Raw genomic sequence first — 23,272 nt, forward strand, 5'->3', positions numbered from 1 at the left:
GTAGATTAATCTTTAGTAATTGAGCAACAGAGAGGTGTGCATTAAAATAAATGAACAAAGAGCCACTGGACAGTAAATACAACACCATACTGTAACTGTAGTAGTTTTTGGTTTAGTTTAATTTTAGTTGCTATTATTAAGTGAAAATGATGATTTTTCTGTCTTATATTAATATAATGTATTATTTCAAGACTGTGTGACCTTCAATCAGTTGAGAAAAGTCTACAACATTTGGTTTAGACTGTTTCACAGTAGAAACATAATAACTTCAACATCATGTCTCATAATAATTATTTTCTGCTGTTTCAGACATCATTCACAGCTCAAAAACACATTTGTGCATTAATTTACTGAGTGATCCTCAAACACATCCTGAGCTGCAGGAAAAAAATGAGTGGTTACTCTGTTTAATCAAATGGAGATAAAAAAAATTGTTGGGTACTCTTGGAAAACAGGAAAAAATGGGATAAACAGGAAGGCAATCAGGAAGACAAAAATATAAAAGGAACTAGAATTATTGCTTTGCAGTTGTATGCTTCCATGAACCTGTCAAGTTACAGTTACACATGTCTGGAAAAAAAGGACACTTCACACACATCTTCAACCCGAAAACACAGAGGATCTATACAGTCAGCACAGTTTCAATTCAGTATCTGAGCAAATGTCTCCCCTTTTGTTCCTGAGTTAGTGCATTGAATAATTGATAATAAATTGAATAATGGCCAGAACAGGTTTTTGCAGAACGTTATGATGTCACAGTGAGGCTGACCTTTGACCTTTTGGACTGAAAATGTCATCACTTCATCATTTTATCCTCTTTGACATTTCTGTGCAATTTTGTCATAATTAGTGTATGAATTCTTGTGTTTTGGCCCAAAATGTGATTTGTGAGGTCACAGTGGCCTTAACCTTTGACCACCAACTTCTAACCAGTTTATTCCTCAGCCCAAGTTGACGTTAGTGCCAAATTTGAAGAAATTCCCTTAAAGTATTCTTGAGATATTGTGTTCATGAGAATGATGCTGTGTTCGTTTTGTACTTGGAGGTCGGAAATTCCCAGTTCCCAGTCAGAAGTTTAAACTCGAACGCACGAGATCAGATTTCCAACTCAGAAACTCGGAGCAACCGCATCAACCTCGACTTACGAATTCAAGATGGCTGCCGGTCACATACATAGTGAGTAAACACTCTGCTAAAGTACTGTTTATAGCAATTGTATCTTATTTGTTTTACATTAGGTCAGCCTCATCTGCGGTGTTCATCAGTTGGAGTGCATGATGGTTTTGAAGCTGTCTATACTCCGAAAGTACAAGGGCAACAAAGGCTTTCTTGCAGGTGTCCATGTTTTTTTCTTGCTTGTCCACCATCATCAACTAGAATGCAAAAACTGTTGTCAAATCAGAGGTGACGTCATTCCCACGAACGCAGCATTGGTCCTCAGTCCAAGTTGACATTGGTGCCAAATTCGAAGAAATTCCCTTAAGGCATTCTTGAGATATTGCGTTCATGTGAATGAGACACATGAGGTCACAATGACCTTGACCTTTGACCTCTGACAGAAAATTCTGATCAGTTCACCACTGAGTCCAAGATGTTTGTACCTAATGTAAAGAAATTCCCTAAAGGTGTTCTTGAGATATTGCGTATACGAAAATGAAAAGGAAGCAAGGTCAAAGTGGTCTTGACCCTCGTCCACCAAAATGCTATCAATTCATTGTGGAATTAAAGTGGACAGTTCTGCCAGATTAGACAAAATTCCCTCAAGGCTTTCACAAGAATGTGATGGACGTAGAAACCGAAAACATAATGTCTCCAGCCTCGGCTATTGCTGGCACAGAGGCATAAAAATATCAATGAGAATGGACATACTAAAAAACATAAATATATTAAATGATTCAATTTGTTTTTTCCTGTCATGTTATCTGGGTCATGTGATCCCATTGCCTCCCATTGGTTGTTGCTACTATAAGTGAGACCACACCCGTGCTGTTTGTTTAAAGCTCTGATGAAGACCTAGTGTCTAAACATATTGGCTCTTCTAATGATTTAGTCACTACAATAAAGGCGTTATAGATTTCCTTCCTGGTTACATATTTCTTCTTATATTTTGGAATACCTGGATCGTCCATCCTGGGTTGCAGTCATGGTACCACAGATCATATGAACATATTCTCTCCATTAGATCCCATTTAAAGGTATCTCTTGACAAGACAAATACAACAATATTTCATCAAACGTCCTCACAGCTGCTGGACCTGATCTGTGAATGCTACAATCCTTCAGTGAGCATCTAAACATCCAGGTCAGCAGAACGACCATGATTTTAGTAGTTTATTATAAATAAGGAGGCTTAATTTTGATTTAAAAGATCTCATTTCCGCCTCTCTCCTTCTGTACATTGAACAGTTAACGGACACATCGATGCAGCTGGTTGTTCTCTTGTGTGGTTAATGTTTGGGAGTCGTCCATCTTCCTCTCTCTGACCCTGGCAGCTCTGATGTCACCAACACACGTTTTCCTCCTGATGCAACTTTGGAAAAAAACACAGGCAGCCGACTGTTAATCTGCTAAATCAGGCCTGATCTTACTCGATAAAGCGATTTGGGGAACAAAATTAGATGGATTGGACAAAACAATGCTGCTCTGTGTTTGCTCCCTATAGCCTGAGCTGAGGGGCCAAGTTCAGGCTTTAGGTGTGTGCGCGCGTGTGTGTGTGTGTGTGTGTGTGTGTGTGTGTGTGTTCATTGAGTGAGAAAGACAAAAGCACATGGACAAAGCTATTTACAGAGGAGCGTAACAGAATGTACAGCTCCACCTGCAGCTCACTGTGTTTCATATTCAGAGCTGTGCAGCATTTCAGCTCAACAACTCACATGGGTGTGAGTATTTCAGTCACTGGGACTGAACTGGGAACACTGGAAGAGAAGAACAACTGCCATGATTATTGGAAACATGGTGCTTTTGTTTGGCTGCCGTAAGTATTGTAAGCCCAGCTTCTCTGCAGTGGATGTTGTAACCTATTTGGACACGGTGCCATTAGACGATTTCAGATCCTGATCTAGTGTTTGTGACGGACTCTTTCCCAACACTAACAGAGCTGTGGTTTCATGCGTTAATATGCTGCTGCTAACAATGCTGCCGTTAAAGCTGATCTGGCACTGGAACAAGTGGGACGACTGTGACGCCATAGTTTTGGAGTTTTGCCTCTGCAATTAGCGTGACCCGTAACGTAATGAGATACAAGCCAGAAATTATAGTATATATTAGAGGGAACCCTACTGCCCTCAAATATTCAAATATGCTCAAAATATACACCCTAATGTATTGGTCAAAAAAAATCTAAGGAAAAACACTAGAGGACGACAGGCAACCCCACAACAGTCAATTATTACAACAATTATTACTACTGGTTCTAATGTTACGGTGTACTGCAGGTCTGTGTGTTGTTTGTGGAAGTGGTGTTGCCGTACCTGTAGCCCAACAGAAGCTGTTGCTCGACTGCTGTGGGTACAATCAGTATCAAACACTTTACAGTGTCTGTTTTTTAACTTTAAAATGTATTAAAACATGGAAAAACTAGAATGTAATCTGAGTGTTACGCAGGCTGTATCACTGTCAATTATTGTAGTTTTTGTGTTAGAATTTTATGAATAGTGTACGAATTTCAATACACGCAACAAAACGTCATGACTCTACTACTAAGTCCAAGACTTTTCCAGGCCTGGAAAATGCGATTATGAAATTCCATGACTTTCCCAGTTTTCCATGACCTCTAGAATCCTGTCTGTAGAGCTAACAGCAGAGTCAAGTGATAATTCTCTCTGGGGTCATCATGACAAGTAACACATTTTACTTAATTATAAAAATATAGCTGCTTCAAACATTGACTTATTCCATATTTATTGTAGTTAACTCTGCTTTTTGCAGCTAGTGGACCTAAACCAAGAACAGTGGCCTTGCTAGTGTTAATAAATCCCTTGTAATTCACTTATTCTGACTTTTAAAGAAATTATTTAAAGAGAGAGGGGATGACATGCATGCATTTTTGTTTTTCGGGGTATTTTTTCTGTTTTTCTGAGTATTTTTTTTTTGTGAGTTAAGAGAGCAATAGAACAACAGACGCTTTCATTCCTTTCTTGAGAGCTCGATATAACGGAAGCAAATATGACCCACTTGTTTAGTTTAATCCAGTTTTACTTTGTTTTGGGTTTGAGACACTGGGAGATACGCTTGTCTTTAAGTCATATAGATGGGTGTTATCATTAATTTGTCGACTTTACGCAGGCCCCTTCTCTCCCAGTGTCTCAAACCCAAAACAAAGTAAAACTGGATTAAACTAAACAAGTGGGTCATGTTTGCTTCCATTATATCGAGCTCTCAAGAAAGAAATGAAAGCATCTGTTGTTCTATTGCTCTCTTAACTCAGAAAAAAATACTCAGAAAAAAAACAGAAAAAAATACCCTGAAAAACAAAAAAAAGCACAAAACAGAAACAAAATTACCACAAAAAAACAGAAAAAAATTACTCAATAAAACAGATTTTTTTTTATTTGTCAAGTGAATGCAATATGCTTCCATAAAGCACAAAACACTTTTTTTTTTTTTTTTTACTTTTTACATTTACACATAAATGGCACACACATTCATCAAAGAGCAACAGAGGCACAGACAACACTGTGCTGACTGTACTTAACACAGTTAGAAAACATCTTGTGCATCCTAAAGGATGTGCCAGGGTTTTATTTGTGGATTTTACTTCAGCTTTTAACTCAGTGAAGACACATACACTCCTGAAGAGTCTAAATGATCATCACATTAACACAGGATTAGTTCTCTGGATCAGAGACTTTCTTACCTGCCATCCACAGAGAGTCTGTCAGGGGAACATGTCAGATGACACAAGGATGTGTTCTTTATCCTGTGCTATTCCCTATGTTTACTTATGAATCTATGGCAATATTTCAGATTGTTTAAATATGCTGATGACATGGCCTTTGTTGGTCTTTTACAGCAAACGGACCCATCGAGTGAAGCTGCCTACCTGGCCCACACTAAGTCAAACATGGTGTCGCATCAGCAAGTTAGAAATTAATGTGGCCTAGACTGAAGAATTAATTATTTGCCTGAAACTAGATCTGAAGACGGAGCCAGATTCACTCGATGGCCAAATTTTAAATACTTTGGTACGGTTATAAACTCCTGTGTGAGCTTCTCTGGAAACACTGAGTGTATTTTCAAGAGATGCTCACAGCGACTTTCTCTTCTTAGGAAACTCAGTGGCCTTGGTACTAGTCGGCAGATTTCACAAAACTATGGTTCAGAGCATTTTAACTTTTCACTTGGTACGCTCAACCTTACTATACATCTAAGAATAAACTCTTTGGGATTGTAACTATGGCAAGTAAAATAGTTGGCAAGTCACAAAATCCCTTGACCCAACTCTTTACAGAAAGGACGAGGATGAAAGTGATGAGTATCTTAGCAGTTAGCTCCCATCCTCACTTTAGCCAGTATGAGCTAAGTCTTTAAACCAGAGCACATGAACAATAGTGTTAATACGTCCCATTCACTCACTGAAAATAAACAAAGTGTTTCATTTGAACAAGGAGTCACTTTATTAGGACATTTTAAGAGCAGCTTACAGTGAGAGGTAATCAAGTACAATTCACAATATAAAACCTTAAAGGCCACACAAACGTGGAGGTAACTGCAACACTTTAAACACCAAAAATACAGTTTCAACTTGTTTATAAAAATGCTTTTCCCTTTTGAACAGTGAAAAACATTTTTAAAGCTGCAACTTGCTCATAGCAGCCACATTTCCATGTTCTCATGTGAACAGAGACGTTTAAAATCCAAAATAGCTGCGTGTGTGGCCTTGGATCAGACTCATGTCTTAATAATAGTTAAATTTTACCTTTCAAGTAAGAGCAAATACTGTTTGAACTCCAAACTCTTCATACCTTTAGTAACACCCAACTGTAAGAGCACCAACATTTGTCACCCCTTAAACATCAAGTCACAACTAACTCAATAACCAACAACTCCGCAGGTAAATATCTGGTATCACAGCAAAAACTCTGCTGTAAGGAACTCCAACCATGTTTAACATGTTTAAAAGTAATAAGTTAGTGCTTTCATTTAGGCAATAAAGTTATTTTCCCCATAATGAAACAGTACATCTTCTCATAGGACACAATGCAAAATATATTTTCACCTTCTCTCCATAAATGAGCCATTGTTAATTTACTCACATGACTTTTATCCAGACTTGATTTACTGTCGAGATATTTTTATTCACATTATTTATCTGAATCTGCTCCGATGACTGCTCGTCACCATGTAAAGTAATCTGTTGAGGTATTTCCTACCACACATCATTAATACTCTACTCTCATTGGCTGTCAGCTGTGACATCATCAGGCCAGTACTCATCCTGCATGTAGTGGTTTGAGGAGGCGAAGCTCGGCTGGAGCGGAGCATCGTCGTCCCTCAGCTTGTTCTGCAGCTCCTGCTCCCACTCGCCCTCCACCAGCTTGTACAGGTCGAGAGCGGCCAGTGCGTCCTCCACCGAACAGTGACCTCTCCTCCCCACCTGGACAGGTACACACAGACAGAGACAAAAAAATCATGGTGACACTTATGTAATTACATCTCTCGTATATTGTAGTTCTCTTTTTACTTTTGTACTTTAAGGTGGAACATTTACTTGTTGTGCCTTAATGCATGAGCTGACAATGTGAATCTAGGGTCTAGGTACCATGTCTGAAGGGCTACTTTTGCATCAAAAGGTACCGTACTCAAAGTGTTTGGTGGAAATGGGGATAAAGCTTTCTCTGGCCAGGATCCCTGCTGTTTGATTCACCAGTTACTCACACACATTTGTATTACAAGTCTCGCAATAAACTTTAACATATTCAAAGTTCAAATTGGTAAGAAAAAAAAAAATCTTGATGCACATTTTTGTGACACCTTTTAGTAGTTTTCATGAACCCCTTTTGTATCATTAAGTGTGTAACATGAGAGATAAGCTAATTTAACTGGTCAATAATTATCTTTGTCATTTCTAGGAGAAATAAAATCACATATTTACAGTACAAGCAGTGTGACGTGTCTCACCTGTATCCTCCTGTTCAGCAGCCTGCTGGCCAAGATTTTGAGGGAGGAGCAGCGCTCGCGGGGGAAACCGGCCAACCGGCTGAGGTGGCGCGCTGTGCATGTGTCCCTGACCATGTGACCTGGATGGATCATGTCCAACGCCTCAAAGTCGTTGTAGATGGAGTGGCCGATGACCACTTTGCCCTCGAGTATACTGAGAATCTACAGGAGAGAAGCCACGCAAAGGGCAGTAGAGGACAAATGTAAATTTACCTGCCATCACTGATCATGAATCATTTGAAGTTTGACCTCTACATAATGGAGCTTTATGTATGATTTAACATATAGACACAGTACAAAAGGTACTTCTTGAAATATATATTTGGTAATTGTCATGCTTTCTTGATGGTGAGAGATATTTATGACGCAAGATAGAAGGAAGGACCTGCAGCAAAGGACCCTGGGCCGGACCTAAACCCGGGTTGCTGCGGTAAGGACTCAGCCTTAATGATACACTCTGTACCCAGTGAGCTACCAGGGGCCCAAACACACAAGGTATCTCAAATATTCCTCATCCCCCTCCTCAGGTGAGGCTAGATTTCATTTGCAACTCGTTTAACCTGCAGTACAGCTTCATGTTTTACTGGTTACTCAAAACTCCATAAACTCAGTGTGGACCGAAGTGAAGCTCCTGCTTGGGAAAACCAGACAAACATATTTACCTCAAGTTTCTTTATGTTAGCTTCAGTTTTTGAACTTACACTTCAGTGAAGGGCTATATTTGTCACATGACACATTGTTTGGGTTAAACATGAGCATGTTACAGTCCTGGAGGATTAATAATGTGCACCTCCTCCTGTACTGCCTTAATATGCACATTCAGCACATCCAATGCATCAAAACATTGTTTTCTAGTTGGAGCCGCGCCTCGTTTTCAAACTGTATGGTTTGACTAAAATGAACAATGACAGCAATATAGTCCACGATGAGCAGCGCCAAAATCAACCTGCTTAGTTGTCCCTCCATTGTGACATTAGAAAGTGTCACATTTATCTTGCAAGTGTACTCTTCTTCAACGTTTGGTTTACTTCCTGGATTCTTCCCACATGGAAATTCTGACCAATCAAGAGCAGCTTTCTCGCACAAGGCATTTGATCTGATCCGCTTGTAAATGCTGCCGTGAGAACACGAACCAACTCTAGGCAATTATACAACTTTGTAACAAAATTTACATTTAAGGCATTTCCCTCTGAAGCATTTCAGCTGAAGACATTGCACTCGCTGTGTCCATATGTGCGTCTGCTTCTTCATGTGTGAACTAATACACAAGGGAGGTATTTTGAGAATCAAAGTGTGGGCCTCACCTCTTCCCTGGCCTGAGCAAAGGGGATGGCGTTGTGTAAATGATGCCTCTGGATGCCACTCCAGCGAGTCCTGTAGTCTGTGACGGGCTGACACGGTCTGACATATTTATCGTACAATACGTTGCCGTGATAGTCCAGGATGCTGCAACGGGCCAACTCACTACAGCATCCGCCGGGCCCCGTCCCCACCATCTCACAGTCCAATGCCACCACTGTGGTCGGACACGAGCTGAGGCATGGTGAGCTCCGACCACTTGCCGGAGGACTCGCTTCAGAGGAGAAACCACTGTCCACCTCCCATCTGTCTCTGAGGGCTGTGACCAAACTGCAGTGATCAGAAGCATTAACCTCAGAGAGTCCAGGTTTAGATACATCAGTCCTTGTGTTTTCAGAGTTCAGAGTGTTTTGACTTTCCTGGTTTGCATTGCTCAACTTTGTTTTTTTGATCAGTTTATTTGTTTCCAGTAGTTCGTTGTGGTTGTCCATCGTTTTCCTCTTCACATTGGCAATCATCATCTTCTGCTGGTATTTCTTCCTGGCTCCTGCGCTCTCCATGGCGCGAAGCATCATGGATTTTTTGCACAGATACCTATAGTTGCTGAAAAGCCCCCACGAGGCGGCTCTATTCCTTTTCGACATGTCTGCCATCATCAACAAATGAAACTGGCCTTGTTTTCATTTTCTGAGGAAACAAAAAATAAAAACACAAAACACCATGAGGAAATAAATTCAATAGACGAAAAGTAGTATTCAGAATTAAATGATTAAAATCTACACATTTGCTCTGATAAAGGGTAACATTGTACCCTTCTGTCACTGGGGCTGTTGCATAACCTTGGTTCTTATCTCAGTGTGTGTGCACATACAGAGTGAAGGTAACATACAAAAAAGTGTCATGCTTATGAGACCACGTGTGGACAATAATAAAGACAATACATTACAAAGAAATTACTTTATAACGTATAAAATGTTACATGTTGATTGTATGTATGTGTATGCTGACCCCTAGCTTCAAGTCAAATTTCTCTAAGGAGACAATAAACGAACTGGACTGAACTGTACATCACTGTAGCAACAAACTGTGGGACTTGCTCTAACTTGATCGATGAATTTAACAGTCAACTGATCCATTTAAAGGCTACTTCTTATAAATAGTGAAATGTCAAAGGGCCATTATTCAGAGAAATCGCGTTTGACAAGTGACGACAAATGCTGTAATGTCATTGAGACAGTAGCACCAAACTCCGTTCAAATTTCCGTCAATTTAGCGTTAGTTTCCTTGACGGCGAATATACTTTACTCAAGCCTGCCTAAAATGTATCAAGTCATCGCTGGAATTCAGCGGTAAATCCAGCATACTCCAATTACAGTAATGCTAACGTTATAGCTGTATGCACAGTCCACCAAATTCTCGTTCACAGAAAACGTGTCTCGTCGAGAAAGGCCGTGATGGACAGCAGCCATCACTGTGGCCCAACTAACTTTATCGTTATAAACAGCGCACAGTTATTTACAAAGACATGTTTTGTAGGTTTTAATTAAGCCGAATTAAACACTGACCCTAAATACTTAGAAAAAAGCGGAGACTCGTGTTTTCTGTAGTGTTAAACTTTGTCAAAAACTAACACCAACTATTATTGACAGATATTTCTACGGAGTTTGGCCTCCAGCTCTGGACAACCGACCAACGTTTAGTTAGCTAAAGGAAGCCACGTCAAACAAAAGACTAAACATGATTCACCGAAGAAAAACATCACATAACAATAATGCAAATATATAAACGTGTTGACAATAAAACACAAGATACGATACGACATTGAAAAAGTATCTAAATTACCTTCTGAGGTAGCACCGTGGACAGCACGTGTACAGTCTGGACGTGTCTGGACAGCTCTCCTGTACTCTACATCTGATTGGCTCGTTCTCTTCTTCGTTTGTGGTTTTACAGGAAGCGTTCAACTGCCAAATACCTGCGGAGTGGCCACCTATTGGTTGGATGCGTTATTACCCCAATTTCCACAACAGCAACATTTCACCATTTAACATAATAATAATAATAATAATAATAATAATAATAGGGCAGGTATAAATAAAATTGAATTGAATTAAAAAAACATGAAAAAGGAATAAAAAAATAATAAAATAAAATTAATTTACATTAAAAAAAAAAAACTAATAATATGACCACAAATGCAAACAAATTGCAGTAAGTAATATTAGGACATAAATAAATAAAATAAAATTGAATAAAATAAAAATAATGTAATCACGAACAAGTCCCTGGAGTGTGGCGCATTCATTTACACACTTATGTAATTGCGGTGTGCAGCAAAGTGCCATTCACAGAAACTTAGTTGCACCTATCACCTGTTAGAGAATTACTAATTCAAAAATCTCTGTAAGCCACCTCTGCTGATCTACTAGGTCACATACAACAATGCCAATTTAGACAGGTTTCTTAAAATACCCAGATGTTTGACTTAAAAGTACTGACAGTCTTTTATTCTGCCCCAAATTCTAAAAAAGCGGTTGTTTAGCAAGGTGTGCTGGTCTAAATGAATCTGCAATTTATTATGTTGTAGTAAAAGGCCTCACTGTACCTAAATGACAACACATTTAATGCAGTATAAATCAGCTGTTTCAGTTTTCTATTCTGAAGTGATGGGAGTAATTTATCCCACATTGTTTGTGTAATTATTTACAGACTGATCCCAAATTCAGTTGAACATTGTTTTTATATCCATGATCCAATTTATATAGGGGAAGAAAAAAAAAAAAAATCAAACTGATTAGTTTAGTTTCTGTTAATGAAAGTAAGCTTGAATTAATTTGTTAAGGAAAATCAATCTCCTGAGCTTCTAAAATGCCAGGATTTTCTGCTTTTCCGTTTTATATCATTATAAACTGATATAAAACTTGGAGGACTCGCCTCAGAGGTTTTGGACTGTTGCTTGAAAAGAACAACATATTTGAATTTTTATTTTTTTTACCATTCCAACATTAAGACCAAACAATTAATTAATAATAATTTACAGATTAATTTATAAAAACTGATAGTTACAGCTCAACATGTCTCTGAATCACTACATGCACTGACTTAATACGATACCAGAATTCACAAGACGGGTTTCTGTTCCTGTTCATGAATGAAGGTCATACAGCTAGTTTTGGTTTTGTGGGCCTTTTTATTTCACAATCCTTCCAAATGTACAAAAACAAAGACGTGTTACAAAAACAAAAAAAAAAACAAAAAAAAAAAAAAGGAATTCACCATTACCATTATCCCCTGTGACGACGACAACAACAAAAACCAAAGCGACAGATGACTGGAGACTGGTGTCAAACCAAAGTGCATCAGCCTGAGGTGTAGTAGACAGACCAGGGGAAATAAAAATCTCAATTTTCAAAAGCTGTCCCCTCTTCCCTAAAAATTTGTTTTTGTTTTTAGACATCGGGCAGACCCTGGCCACCACCTTCCACAGTTTTCCCAGAGCAGCGGAGGACCTAAAGGGAGGGCCGCGTCTTTTTTCGACTTGGCCTCAGAGCATTCGGTAGTTCACTAAGAGAGTGGAATATAATTTAGTTCTTTCTTTGCATGGATTTCCCCAATCCTCCTCTTCCTCTTCTTCTTCCTGTTGTGGCGGGGATGTTGAGTTCCTGTTTGGAGCTTTTATAGCTCTGTCTTGTCGTCGTCCTTCTTCTTCTTCTTCTTCTTGCTCTCCTCCTGCATCACCAAGGGGTTGGTGGCCTCCCTCTTCAGGTAGTTGATGAAGTCGCTCACCTCGCGACCTCCCTGCAACATGACACAGCAGCATTAGCAGGGTGGACACGAATATGACTTTACTTTGTTTTAATGATTCAGTTGAAGCTGATTCTCACCTCGTATTTCTTTGGGCTCATCTTACGTCCAGCTGGGGCAAAGTACAGTGTGGGGAAACTGGAAACAAAAAGTTGAAGAGATCGATAAGAATTTATGTCATTAACGTCATACTTTTATCAACAGTCAGTGTTGCTCACATTTATTCACGATCTGTAATCACAGGGACCAAGACACCAAAATGATGCCTTCTTAACCAGCATTACTACACCCATGAATCCAAAAATGTACTTTATAACCCGACTGAGACAGGGACCAATATTTGGGAGTTTAAAAACTCCAATAACAATGTAGTAATTTAAAAAAAAACAAAAACATAAACACATAAGCAAAATATCTTGATACATATCCCTTAGATTTGTTTTTTTAAAGGGCAACTTCTGTATTTTTTGATCTGGACCCTATATTCCCATGCTTCTGTATCTAACTGACTAACAGGAGCAGCGCTAAGTGACAGGGCTGCAGCTGGCAGCAGCAACACAGGCTGCAATGTAACTACCGCCTATGGATTTGTTTGCACCATCAATTTATGTCCTCTAGAAGTGTTTGTTTTTGCCACTGACAGGCTCAGATTGTTATTTTAAGTGTCTGACACCATTATGGAAAGGATCCCTACAGAGACAGACCTTTTATTAAGAAGTATGATCCTTTAGTTAAACCAAAAAGCCTGGAAATTGCCTCTGTGAAACCATCAGATCCATTTAAATAAACTGTTGGAGCCACAATAAACACTGTGTGTTTTGTTTGATGACTACATGTATAGTGGATGCAGTTATCAAACTGACCACAGGGTGGAGCATTCATATGAGGGGCATATAGGCAGGCTCCAGGTGATGAGACTCAAGTGTGTGGAATGTGGAGGCAAACAGTTTTTGACCATGTTGTGGAGGCATGCTGAAGAGCTTGAAGTTTGTAGCACCGACTCCAAAGAGACAAAATGCACTGGACGTTGGTTTATTGCAGCTCAGAACAAGTTCACCTATTTGCACCTCAGTGGCTTGTTCAGATTTTTGTTTTTGTTAAAAAGTCATTGCATAAACAGTGTATATAGTCAGCATATTTTCACATCTAACTGGGTGAATTAAGAGGTCATTTCAACCAAACCAGAGTTGGTGTTGGTTTGAAGGTTGAAAAGATGAATCAAGATGGCTTTTGTGAGCTTTATTTATTTATGACGACTTTGAATGTGTTATGTTTTGCAATGATAAAATTACTTTAGATTTAAAGTCTGGTGGGTTTGGCGATGGTGATTTCGGAGCTGTTTCTGGTTTAACAACAAGGACTTAACTCTTTAACAAAAAGTTAATCTCTGTTGGGATCCTTTCCATAATGTGGTCAGACACTTACAATAAACAATCTGAGCCTGTCAGTGGCAAAAACAAACACTTTTTGTAGAAACAAAGTGACAGTGCAAACATGTCCCCAGTGGTTACATCGCAGCCGTTTCATGACTGCGGGGTGCCGCAGTTTCACATTATACTGGACCAATGTCAAAAATTTCGTATCCATTAGTGATTTAAACACAAAAAACAATCCCTGATGTTAGCATGTAGCTACATGTAGCGGTGTATATAATGTCAACACGTGCAGTGACGTGCCTGGAACAGATGACCATATAAAGAAATCTGTCACGAGCTGATGTCAGCTTGTGTCGTACCGTTTAAAGAACTGTGACCAGTAAACACACTGAGCTGCACACTAGAGCTGAAAAACCTTTTCAGCATTCTCTGGTGATGCCATCACTGATTTCTAAATTATCTCACACTCAATCTGCAGTACGCTGATATATTTCTTTCTAGAGCTAAATGAAAAGTAAATGACAATGACATGTACAGGTTTCTTTTGGGTCAAGACTTATTGATAAAGTATATCGAATGATCTTGGTGAGTGAATGACGTATCAAAGTAAATCTGTACCATACAGTTTTTTAAGGAATATAATGAGCAGCACTGTTGAGTCTTGGTGTTACAATTTTTCAATATTATGTTTCTGCAACTCCCAAACCTTCAAGGCTTTCACTGATTTAAGGGAAGCCTGAATAAGACACTTAATTGACTCATGACTCACCCGCTGACTTCATATGGAGAAGGCACATCGTTTGCTGTGGCGTCCATCTTGGCAATGACAATGTTGGGATCACCCGCAAGCTATAAGAGCAGAGGAGAGAAACTGTCAACTGTTTGAAACCTTATTCACAAAATCTACTTCTAAACAGTGAGTTTTGTCTGCACCATAAAAGCCCAACAGCAACCAGTCTAACATCTGAATTACTGCTTATAAAACAGCACTTGCATTAAGTGGTTTCTGTTGTTTTTATTCTTTTACATACAAAAGTACAAAACTAAAAAAACAAAACTAAAAAAGGAGACACTTTACTTCAAGTCATTTGTTGGTTGAGGTCATTAAAAAGCTCACCTTCTCTCCCAGCTCATTGTATTTGGGCTCCAGGCTCTTGCAGTGTCCGCACCATGGAGCGTAGAACTCAATCAGCGCGTCTTTGCTGTCATCGTTGACGATGGAGTCGAAGTTCTCAGCCACGACGACCTGAATACAAATGAAAGACGTTAAGCATTTACTCCTAATGGATTAATGAGGAGTTATTTTCTTACATTAAATTTTATAGAAAAATCAAGAGGTCACACACAGAATAAACTGACAATACAAAACATCTCAACACGGCACATGTTAAGGAAAAATTAAGAATTGCTGTCATAATTTCATCTCACCTTGACAGGTCCGTCGTTGTTCTCTGGGATGGGCTCTGATTTGAGATAACGCTTCAACTTGCCGTCAAAGTAATCCTGCAGGAAACGCTCCAGAGCTTTTCCATCTGCACTGTTAGGAAAACAGAAACACATTGTTTAAGTAATAAGTAGGGAAATTAAATGTTTGGGGGGGGGAGACAAACACAGAATCAATACATTGCTAAGCTGTCTAATACTCCGATGGATTAGATGCGATATCGATTCAATTAGGGATATTTTAGTTACCATAAACAGTTTCTTTTAACTTGTTTGTAACAATCTGTATTGGCTGAGCTAGCGCGTGCTGTGCTAATGAAAAACATCACTTTTCTACATGTTTATGCGTGCTGAACAGGTGTGCTGAAAAAGTGTTGGCTTTTCACTCAGTGGATTTATTGCACTCAGAGTAACGAGCGTAGTTTGCATCAACTGCAGTAATCTTCACTCCACTGTCTCCAACACAGCCTCTCTGATCTTGGCTGTTTTCCAGAGAACGGTTCGGTGAAAACTCAGCCTTGGTTAACCCTGAGATGAGGGAAACTCTGGGGTTTCTGTTCTAGAAAAAGCAGTAACGTACACTCTGCGAGTCAGTTATTGTGGTTACTGACTCTGAACCTCACCTGCTCGCTGGCAGTTTTTTTTTAAACAAACCCTGAGTCTTGATCTGCTTCGATATTCTGTCTCTGTGGTGGTGAGCAATAAGAAAATGCAGAAGTAAAGCCTGTAGCTCGAGCAACAGCCCGAGAGAGCCAATAGAACTCCAGCTGATGACCCGTTTTGCGTCATTTGGCTGAGTTTCGTTGAGAGGAGTGCAGGGATATCTAGGCACTTGTTAGACGGAGGGAAGTTTGCCACAGTTCACATACACATACTACAGACGTGGTTTTGATACAAAGCTGGTTAAAAATCAGCGAAGAATCCCTTAAACTCAGAGTTAACATACTTAAGAGTTGGTTGAGGCTTCAGCATGATAATAAATTCCACCAAAACATAAATAGTATAGATAAAAAAACTGTTAACGTTGGATCTTAGTAAGACTACTGTCTTTAATAATTTAGTTCCAGGCCCATTTAATACCAGCGAGATTAAAGAAGTTAAAATTTTGTACATCTGCAGGAAAAGGCATGTTTTAAAGATCAATCTCAGATTCAATGAATCGGATGAATCGCTTATTATTTTTTCTCTCTTTCGCCTTTATTTGATAGAACAGCTCAGGAGTGAAGGAGAGACAGGGGGGGTGACATGCAGGTTGGAACTGAGCCCAGGCCATGTGGCAAGGACACATTGTGTGTTATATGGGACGCCTGCTCTACCAGGTGACCTAATGTACGCCCAATGAATTGATCATTTTAACCCAGCCCCGTCTGATACATTAGACATGCACCTCCTCACTGTGTTACATGTGCATTTAGTGAGTTACACAGTGACACTTTCTGTAGAAACATAGTTAGTTCAACATTCTTTCAAAGTCTATCCAAAGGGAGGGTGCATGTGTATAATTAAATCATTATACATGGAAACAAAAAAAGTAACATGCGACTTGACTTACGAGAACTCCTCGGTCATGACGTATTTGTCTCCCTTGCTGGTGCGGATGGCCACCAGAGGCAGGTCTGATGACCTGTCATCCAGGCCGAACTCTGACACATCGGACCTGAACTCGCCCTTGCTGGCCACGGCGAAGTTCAGCTTCTTGCCCTGATCCAGGAAACTCTTGGCCACCTTCATCACTCTGTAAAATGTTAAAGTTTGGTTCATTTTAAAATTCACGCTTTTGAAAATGAAGATTTACGTGGCATCTCAAATTCAAGGCTGTATTTAGTTGGTGAAACTTTAGCTTAATCCAACTATGAGGTGGACAAATGAGTTCAGCTCCACATTCTCAGGGGTTCAGTTAGTTAAAAAAAATTGTGAAAGATGGAGAGAAAACAAAACTTATTTTATTTCAATTTTGTTTAGGCCACTGCTCTGTGCTCAGGAAAGAACAACCCTGGGGTGAGTTCAGAGACACCTACCTATTCCTCCAGTAGTTTGAGCCCTTGGGGTTTCTGTGATAATCAACTTCATAATATGCCACCAGCAAGTCCTTCCCCCTCAGCTGATCCTGGTTGTCTTGCGTCATGTGGGGGCAGATTCCAAAGCTGCGTTGAAAAGAGAAAGTAAGAATGAGTTCACAAAGGAATTTAAACAAACAACCTGTACTCCTTTCATCGCTACTGAGCAACCAAATTATCAAGTTTGGTTTGTTAGTTTGTTTAAAAGGTTCAGATGTGATCGCACTGTTCACATCTTTCATAAAGTCTCCAGATTATTTTGAATATGCCAAATAGGCTTCTGTTCTGCAGACTTCAATGTCACACAGTTAGTGTTTAGACAACAGCCAGAGCTGCCGCAAAGTGAAAGTAAAAGTACAGTTAACAGAGATATCTTGTGTGACGCAGGAAAAAAAATACAGGTGATAGCTGTATTTAATTAATAAAATGTGAGAGCAAAAAGGCACATATCACATATACTGGGCAAAAATACAGAAAGAACTGCAAAGTAGATTCATTTTATGCCAATGACTTCAAAAATAAACTAAAATGCACCGTTATTTGTATTAACTGCATTAGTTGTATTAGTGTAAATCTGATTCCATGTGCAAGATCAATGTTTTTTGTGCATGGTCCATGTCAAATAAATGGAATAAACTAAAACTAATATGGAAACACATATAATCACCACATCACTTTTTCGGTGCAGTCTGACGGGGCCCTTACGCACATCACGAATGCAAGCGAAGAAAGGAAATAGCGAGCTGGTGGTTTCACACTTAAGCTCCTACATTAAACCATGTTTTTATGCACGTTAGCAAACAACATCTTTTAAAAAAAAGGCCTATCTAACAGTCTGCGTGCGTAAACTCACAGATGATAAGCCACCTAAAATGACCAGGCATAACTGGGTAAGATAAACAGGCTAGCTAGTTGTCCTCACAAGTGTCCACATGTCCTCAATCGTGATCATTTTTTTCCATTATACTAAAACCCTTTTTACACAGAGATCGTGCTAATAGATCTGCTACAGAGTCCCTTCTTTATGTCGCCTTTGCATTCTTTAACAGAATCAAACAACAGCAGCATCATAGTGCTCTAGTGTGCCAGTATTGTGGAAGCAAAAGAAGCGTGACAGGCGTGACATGTAATGCAACAGCATCGGCCTCTAGTGTGACATATAACAGACGTTTTGACAAAGTTTTATAAACAATTACAGTCATTTAGCATCACTGTTATATGGCGTCCTCTGCTCAGAGGCTGAGGAGCTCTCAGAACTCATCGTTTCCCCATATTTGTGGAAATTTTCGGGCGCTGTTATTCTTTTAAGTTAGCTGCTAACTGCTTTTTCAATCCCCCTGCGGTGGGTCACACTCAAATCACCTGATTTGAAGAGGCAGTGTAAAAGGGGTGTACGTTTCAAGATAATGATTACGCTTCAGTGATCGAAATGCATCAAACAAACTAAGGCCTCACTGTGATTCTGTTGTTTTGTCTGTATTGTTTAGGTCCGCTCCTTAGATAATGGTTCAGTCATGATGACTGACAAAGGCTGCAAACAGGATCTGGTTGTTATTTTTCTATTCCAAAAGAGTCACTCCCTTATCTTTATTTAACCTCTGATGTCATGACGTCAGATTAAAAAGTCCAGTATTTGTCCTAACAATTACCAAACACTGTTCGATACAGCCTAAATTTACGCAATGTTGAGCAAGCACTGACTGTGTTTGCACAGCAGACACCTCACCTACTACACCAGGTCCTGTTGGCACGGGGCCACAAATGTAAATATGCGTTGTTACTATGCAAAACGACTGTGTGTTTCACAGAGTGTGTTCAATGATAGACTGAGATAACTGTCCCTACTTAAGCAAATAAACACTCACATGTTGTCCTGGATGAACTTCTTGATTTTGTTGCTTGTGTATTTGTCCTCGCTGTATTTCACGGTGCTGTCTTCGAACTTGTTGTTGAGTCTTGGTGGGCGGAACAGGACGATTCCCCTGTAGACAAAAACAAAACACAGTAAGTGTCACTGTAATCTGCACCAACAGCAGCTACACTGGTGATATCAAATGTGTAAGGATGCAACTTTTTGTGCAAATATCTGCTTCCAAGGACACATTGCAAGTATGATGACTGGGCCAAGGCAGAAAGAGCTGCTTACTCTCCGTCAATGCCGTGGCTCTGGAGGAGAGCCTCGGAGTTGGTGTGGGCAAAGCGGTAGTTGTCCCTCAAGGCGCTGGCTGCCTTCAGGAACTCTGCCTGTGCTGTGCTCTTATCATCAGCAAAGAACCCTGGGAAGGAAAGGTGAATTGTTTTCAGACCAGGATGCAATAACCATGGTGCCATTGTTTACAAATTTTGCCAACAGTTACTGAAATTCAAACAGCAACTCACCCACAACACTTGCATCTTGATCTGATGTGTATGCTGCCAAGTCTGCGTCTGCCTTGAGCTCCACAGAAGCCGGTCCAGCCTGCTTCTTAAGGAAACTGACAATCCCATCTACAGAAAGCGAGAGGAAAGCAGATGCACGACACAGACAGAAGAAAAGATGAAGAGGCAAAAAATAAATAATGACCAAGAGCTGACAGAAATAAGCAGATATAAGGAGACTTTGTTCAAGTGTGAGACATTTTTAAACACAAAATAAATCACATCAGCGGCAAATACCTGCAGTTCTGGGACCATCATAGGGACCACTTTCCTCTCCATCCCTGAAGATTTTCAGGGTTGGGTAGCCATTGACACCATATTTGCTGCAGATGTTGCTGTTGGATGTGCAGTCAACCTAAGAGGAAAAGAAAATCATTCACCTTCTGGAGAGACACGGGGTATACCAGAGTACAGAGTGCAGAAAGCCACACTAAAGTGGACAAAGTTGAGAGGACTGCATTATGTAATACCTTGACCAGAGGGACGGTGCCTTTCAGACGTGTGGCGGCTAACTCGTACTCAGGTGCTAGCCGTTTACAGTGGCCACACCTAGGAGACAGAGGACACGGATCAGTAAAGCAAGAGTTCCACTAAAGCTGTATTCAAGTTTCAGCGTGGCAAAGATCCTGGGGGAGATCTCGTGATTTCACAGTGTGGAATTTGATACCTCTGAGGTAATACAACAGGATTTGTGAAACATAAAAAGTTTGTTAAATGTAGAGGAAAAAACTGATTCACAAAACTGAACATGCTTTACTTTAATTTATTAGTATAAACAGTATTAGGGGTGAAACTAACTATCAATTTGAATGATTAGTCCTCTGATCATTTGATTCGTCCATAAAATATCAGCAAATACTACAAAAGTTATAATTAAAATTTTCAAAAGCCTGATTTGGCATATTTTGTCTGTACAGTAGTACAAAAATCAAAAGATTAGATAATAAATATGATAAGAAAATTAGCAGATATTCACATTAAATCAACTGGAACCAATGCATGTTTGAGAATGTTGCTTGAAAAATAATGTTTCCGCTCTTGATAGAAATAAATCTTCATTAAAGTGTTTAATTTCAGCGTTTTAATACATATTATTCTGTTCAACTTCTATTTTGTTCAAGTTTGGCAGAAGCGAACACGTCACAGTTATCCTGGACCAATCAGACGTGGACACCAAAACTTCCCTGGCCAATCAGAACGTTACAACAGTAAAATGACACACCCCTAACTTCCTCATAGCCTCATTAGCACGCAGTTTCCATTGAAAATAACTGAGAGCTGTTAGAAATACGAGTCAGTGCTAAATGTCTTTAATCTTTACAGATTAATGTTTAATGTTCTGACAAACTGAGGAAGTGTTTGACTCAATGGCGCACTTAATAAAAACGTATGAATACAGCTAGTTAGCTACACCTTTCCGCTTCTAGCTAACATGCTAACGTTTGGTCACAAGCCAATAAACCGAAGACAATTTGACGTTACAGACTCTAGTTATGTTAAAGGGGAACATGTATGGTTGCAGTTTACACAACAAATAAAATGCTTTTCAGTGAGGTGCATTCACGGTGTTCTAAAGTCTGCAAGTGAACGTCAGTTAGCCGAACTGTTATCCACGGAACATTAAGCTAGCGTTGACTAGCTTAAATTCACGCTTGAAACCTGTTTGAATTGCTCAGATACGCTTTAGAAAACGAGAAAAGACTCACCAAGGGGCAAAAAATTCCACCAGGGCGAGCCCATGGTCTCCAATCTTGCTTTCGAAATCATCGTCCGTGTATTCAAGCACATCACTGGCCCAGGTGAAGCCGGTGAGAGCGGCCAAAAAGATTAGCCTCAACATCGCACACCGCGCTGACTTTAAAGTCTATTTCACTTTTTGTTTTGAGAAAGAAAAGTTCGCCCCCTCTGAAGCTCTTCAGCGACGTGGATGCCAAAGCTGCGAGCTCCTCGGACAGGCCAAATGCAGACTAGTCGATAGAGAAAGAGAAAGGGATAGAGGCGGTGAAGATGTGCAGGCAAACAGCGGGACCTCTCCTAACCACAGTGTGGCAGCCTCCCATTGGTCCATCCGAGCTGTCACTCAGCCTCGATCAGCCAATGAGAAGCGGGGAAACGGGATGTCGTCAGTTTAAAACCAATGACATCTCAACAAAATCAAAACTGCTCTATCACAGTATCCTACATATCTGTATCACCGCATATTTATAGGTAGTATATTTACTATTTTTTAAGTTAAACTGACAAAATATAAATTTAAAATACAGCAACCAGTCCTTAGCCAAAAAAACTGAACAAAACAAGAAAAGTATAATACATTAAAGAACACAAAATACACACCATAAAAATATAAAAAGCCATTTTAGTAATTTTGTGCATCACACAGGACACAAATAAAGTGGGGTATAATCATATGAGCTTACACGTAAGATAATCAATCCAGTGAATGAGAAGGAGCCAGTGTGAGTCAATTAAGAACACTTAAGAAAGCCCTTAACAAGTCTAAGGAATGGGGCTCACTGCTTATTGAACTTATGTTTTAATCCCCTGGCTGTATTTCTGATCTTCTTAAATTGGATGTGGTTAGAACACGAACAATGCAAAGGTTGTGAGAAGGTTTCCGTTTCAGCAGGATTAGGGACTGTTCTCTATTTGTCAAAGGAGGGGAGTGGCGAGGGTGTGACTTGAACCTCCCTGAAGCTACAAATATTTTACCTTGAGCCTCCCTGAGTGACTGGAGGAAAATGCATGACCCTCGCTCCACCATGAATTAGTTGTAGATGTTTGAAAGTTGAAAGTTAAAAGTTAAAGACGAAATCCTGGAGTTGAAAGAAGCCTTGGTTTATCACTCTTGTCCTGATGTTGTTGTTTTTTTGGCTAAATTTTAAATGAGACGTAGAATAAAGTGATTTTGATTAAACATCTCTATTTTAAGATCAGATCTGGTTTTGTTTTTTTATCTATCTGATGAAATGTTGTAACTGCAATTTAGCTGGTTAAAAAGAGGGGGGAAAGAGGTCTTAGATGTTGAGACTGGATATCAACCAGTTTTCAATCAGAAATACACATTGAGTAATATACTAAATACAAAACTTGAGAATATTTGGCACTTTAGCTTGGTTAATTACTTAAACATTATGTTGATTATCAGGATATTTCCTGTTAATTTCCTGTCGAGCAATTAAGCAGCTAATCCTTGCAGCTCTAGTCACTACCACCAGTTCCTGGCTCAGACATCAGAGGAAAGATCAAACACACTGATAACACTGTTGACCTGCAGGTGTCTTCAGTCTCTGTGCCATGTGTATGTGTTGTGGAAAAACTAAGCCACCAGGATTTAGTGTGCTGGATGGAGCCAGTACTGATGTAATAATCACTTAAACATTATTACTCAAAGTTGGTTGCATGTTCTCTACATGTCACCGTGGGTTTTCTCCAGGTACTCCAGCTTCCTCCCACAGTCCAAAGACATGCAGGTTAATTGTTGACTCTAAATTGTCCGTAGGTGTGAATGTGAGTGTGAATGGTTGTCTGTCTCTACCTGTGATAGTCTGGTGACCTGTCCAGGGTGTACCCCACCTCTCGCCCAGTGTCAGCTGGGATAGGCTCCAGCCCCCCAATGCATGAATGAAAAAAAATATGCTCACGTTGCATATTCCTGAATAAAGTTATGACTAATCAGAATTACTACAAATTAACTGTTACACAGAAGAAGAGGTC

At 39.7% G+C, this 23,272-nt stretch overlaps 2 protein-coding genes across 2 annotated transcripts; both read right to left on the reverse strand.

Moving 5' to 3' along the window:
• Positions 1–5,591: 5,591 nt before the first annotated feature.
• Positions 5,592–10,386, reverse strand: isg20 (interferon stimulated exonuclease gene). Its single transcript, XM_033634057.2, has 4 exons — positions 10,300–10,386; positions 8,463–9,144; positions 7,120–7,320; positions 5,592–6,595 (listed from the first exon to the last, which is right to left on the reverse strand). Exons 2-4 carry the CDS (start codon positions 9,111–9,113, stop codon positions 6,395–6,397), a joined length of 1,053 nt encoding a protein of 350 aa, XP_033489948.1. The 5' UTR covers positions 9,114–9,144; positions 10,300–10,386; the 3' UTR covers positions 5,592–6,394.
• Positions 10,387–11,627: 1,241 nt separating this feature from the next.
• On the reverse strand, positions 11,628–21,597 carry pdia3 (protein disulfide isomerase family A, member 3). Its single transcript, XM_033635927.2, has 13 exons — positions 21,262–21,597; positions 20,026–20,104; positions 19,793–19,910; positions 19,517–19,624; positions 19,284–19,413; positions 19,003–19,119; positions 17,099–17,224; positions 16,633–16,815; positions 15,066–15,174; positions 14,755–14,883; positions 14,407–14,486; positions 12,342–12,399; positions 11,628–12,255 (listed from the first exon to the last, which is right to left on the reverse strand). Exons 1-13 carry the CDS (start codon positions 21,393–21,395, stop codon positions 12,133–12,135), a joined length of 1,494 nt encoding a protein of 497 aa, XP_033491818.1. The 5' UTR covers positions 21,396–21,597; the 3' UTR covers positions 11,628–12,132.
• Positions 21,598–23,272: the final 1,675 nt, after the last annotated feature.

The sequence above is a fragment of the Epinephelus lanceolatus genome, chromosome 5 (assembly GCF_041903045.1).
Source record: "Epinephelus lanceolatus isolate andai-2023 chromosome 5, ASM4190304v1, whole genome shotgun sequence".
Lineage (NCBI taxonomy): Eukaryota > Metazoa > Chordata > Actinopteri > Perciformes > Serranidae > Epinephelus > Epinephelus lanceolatus.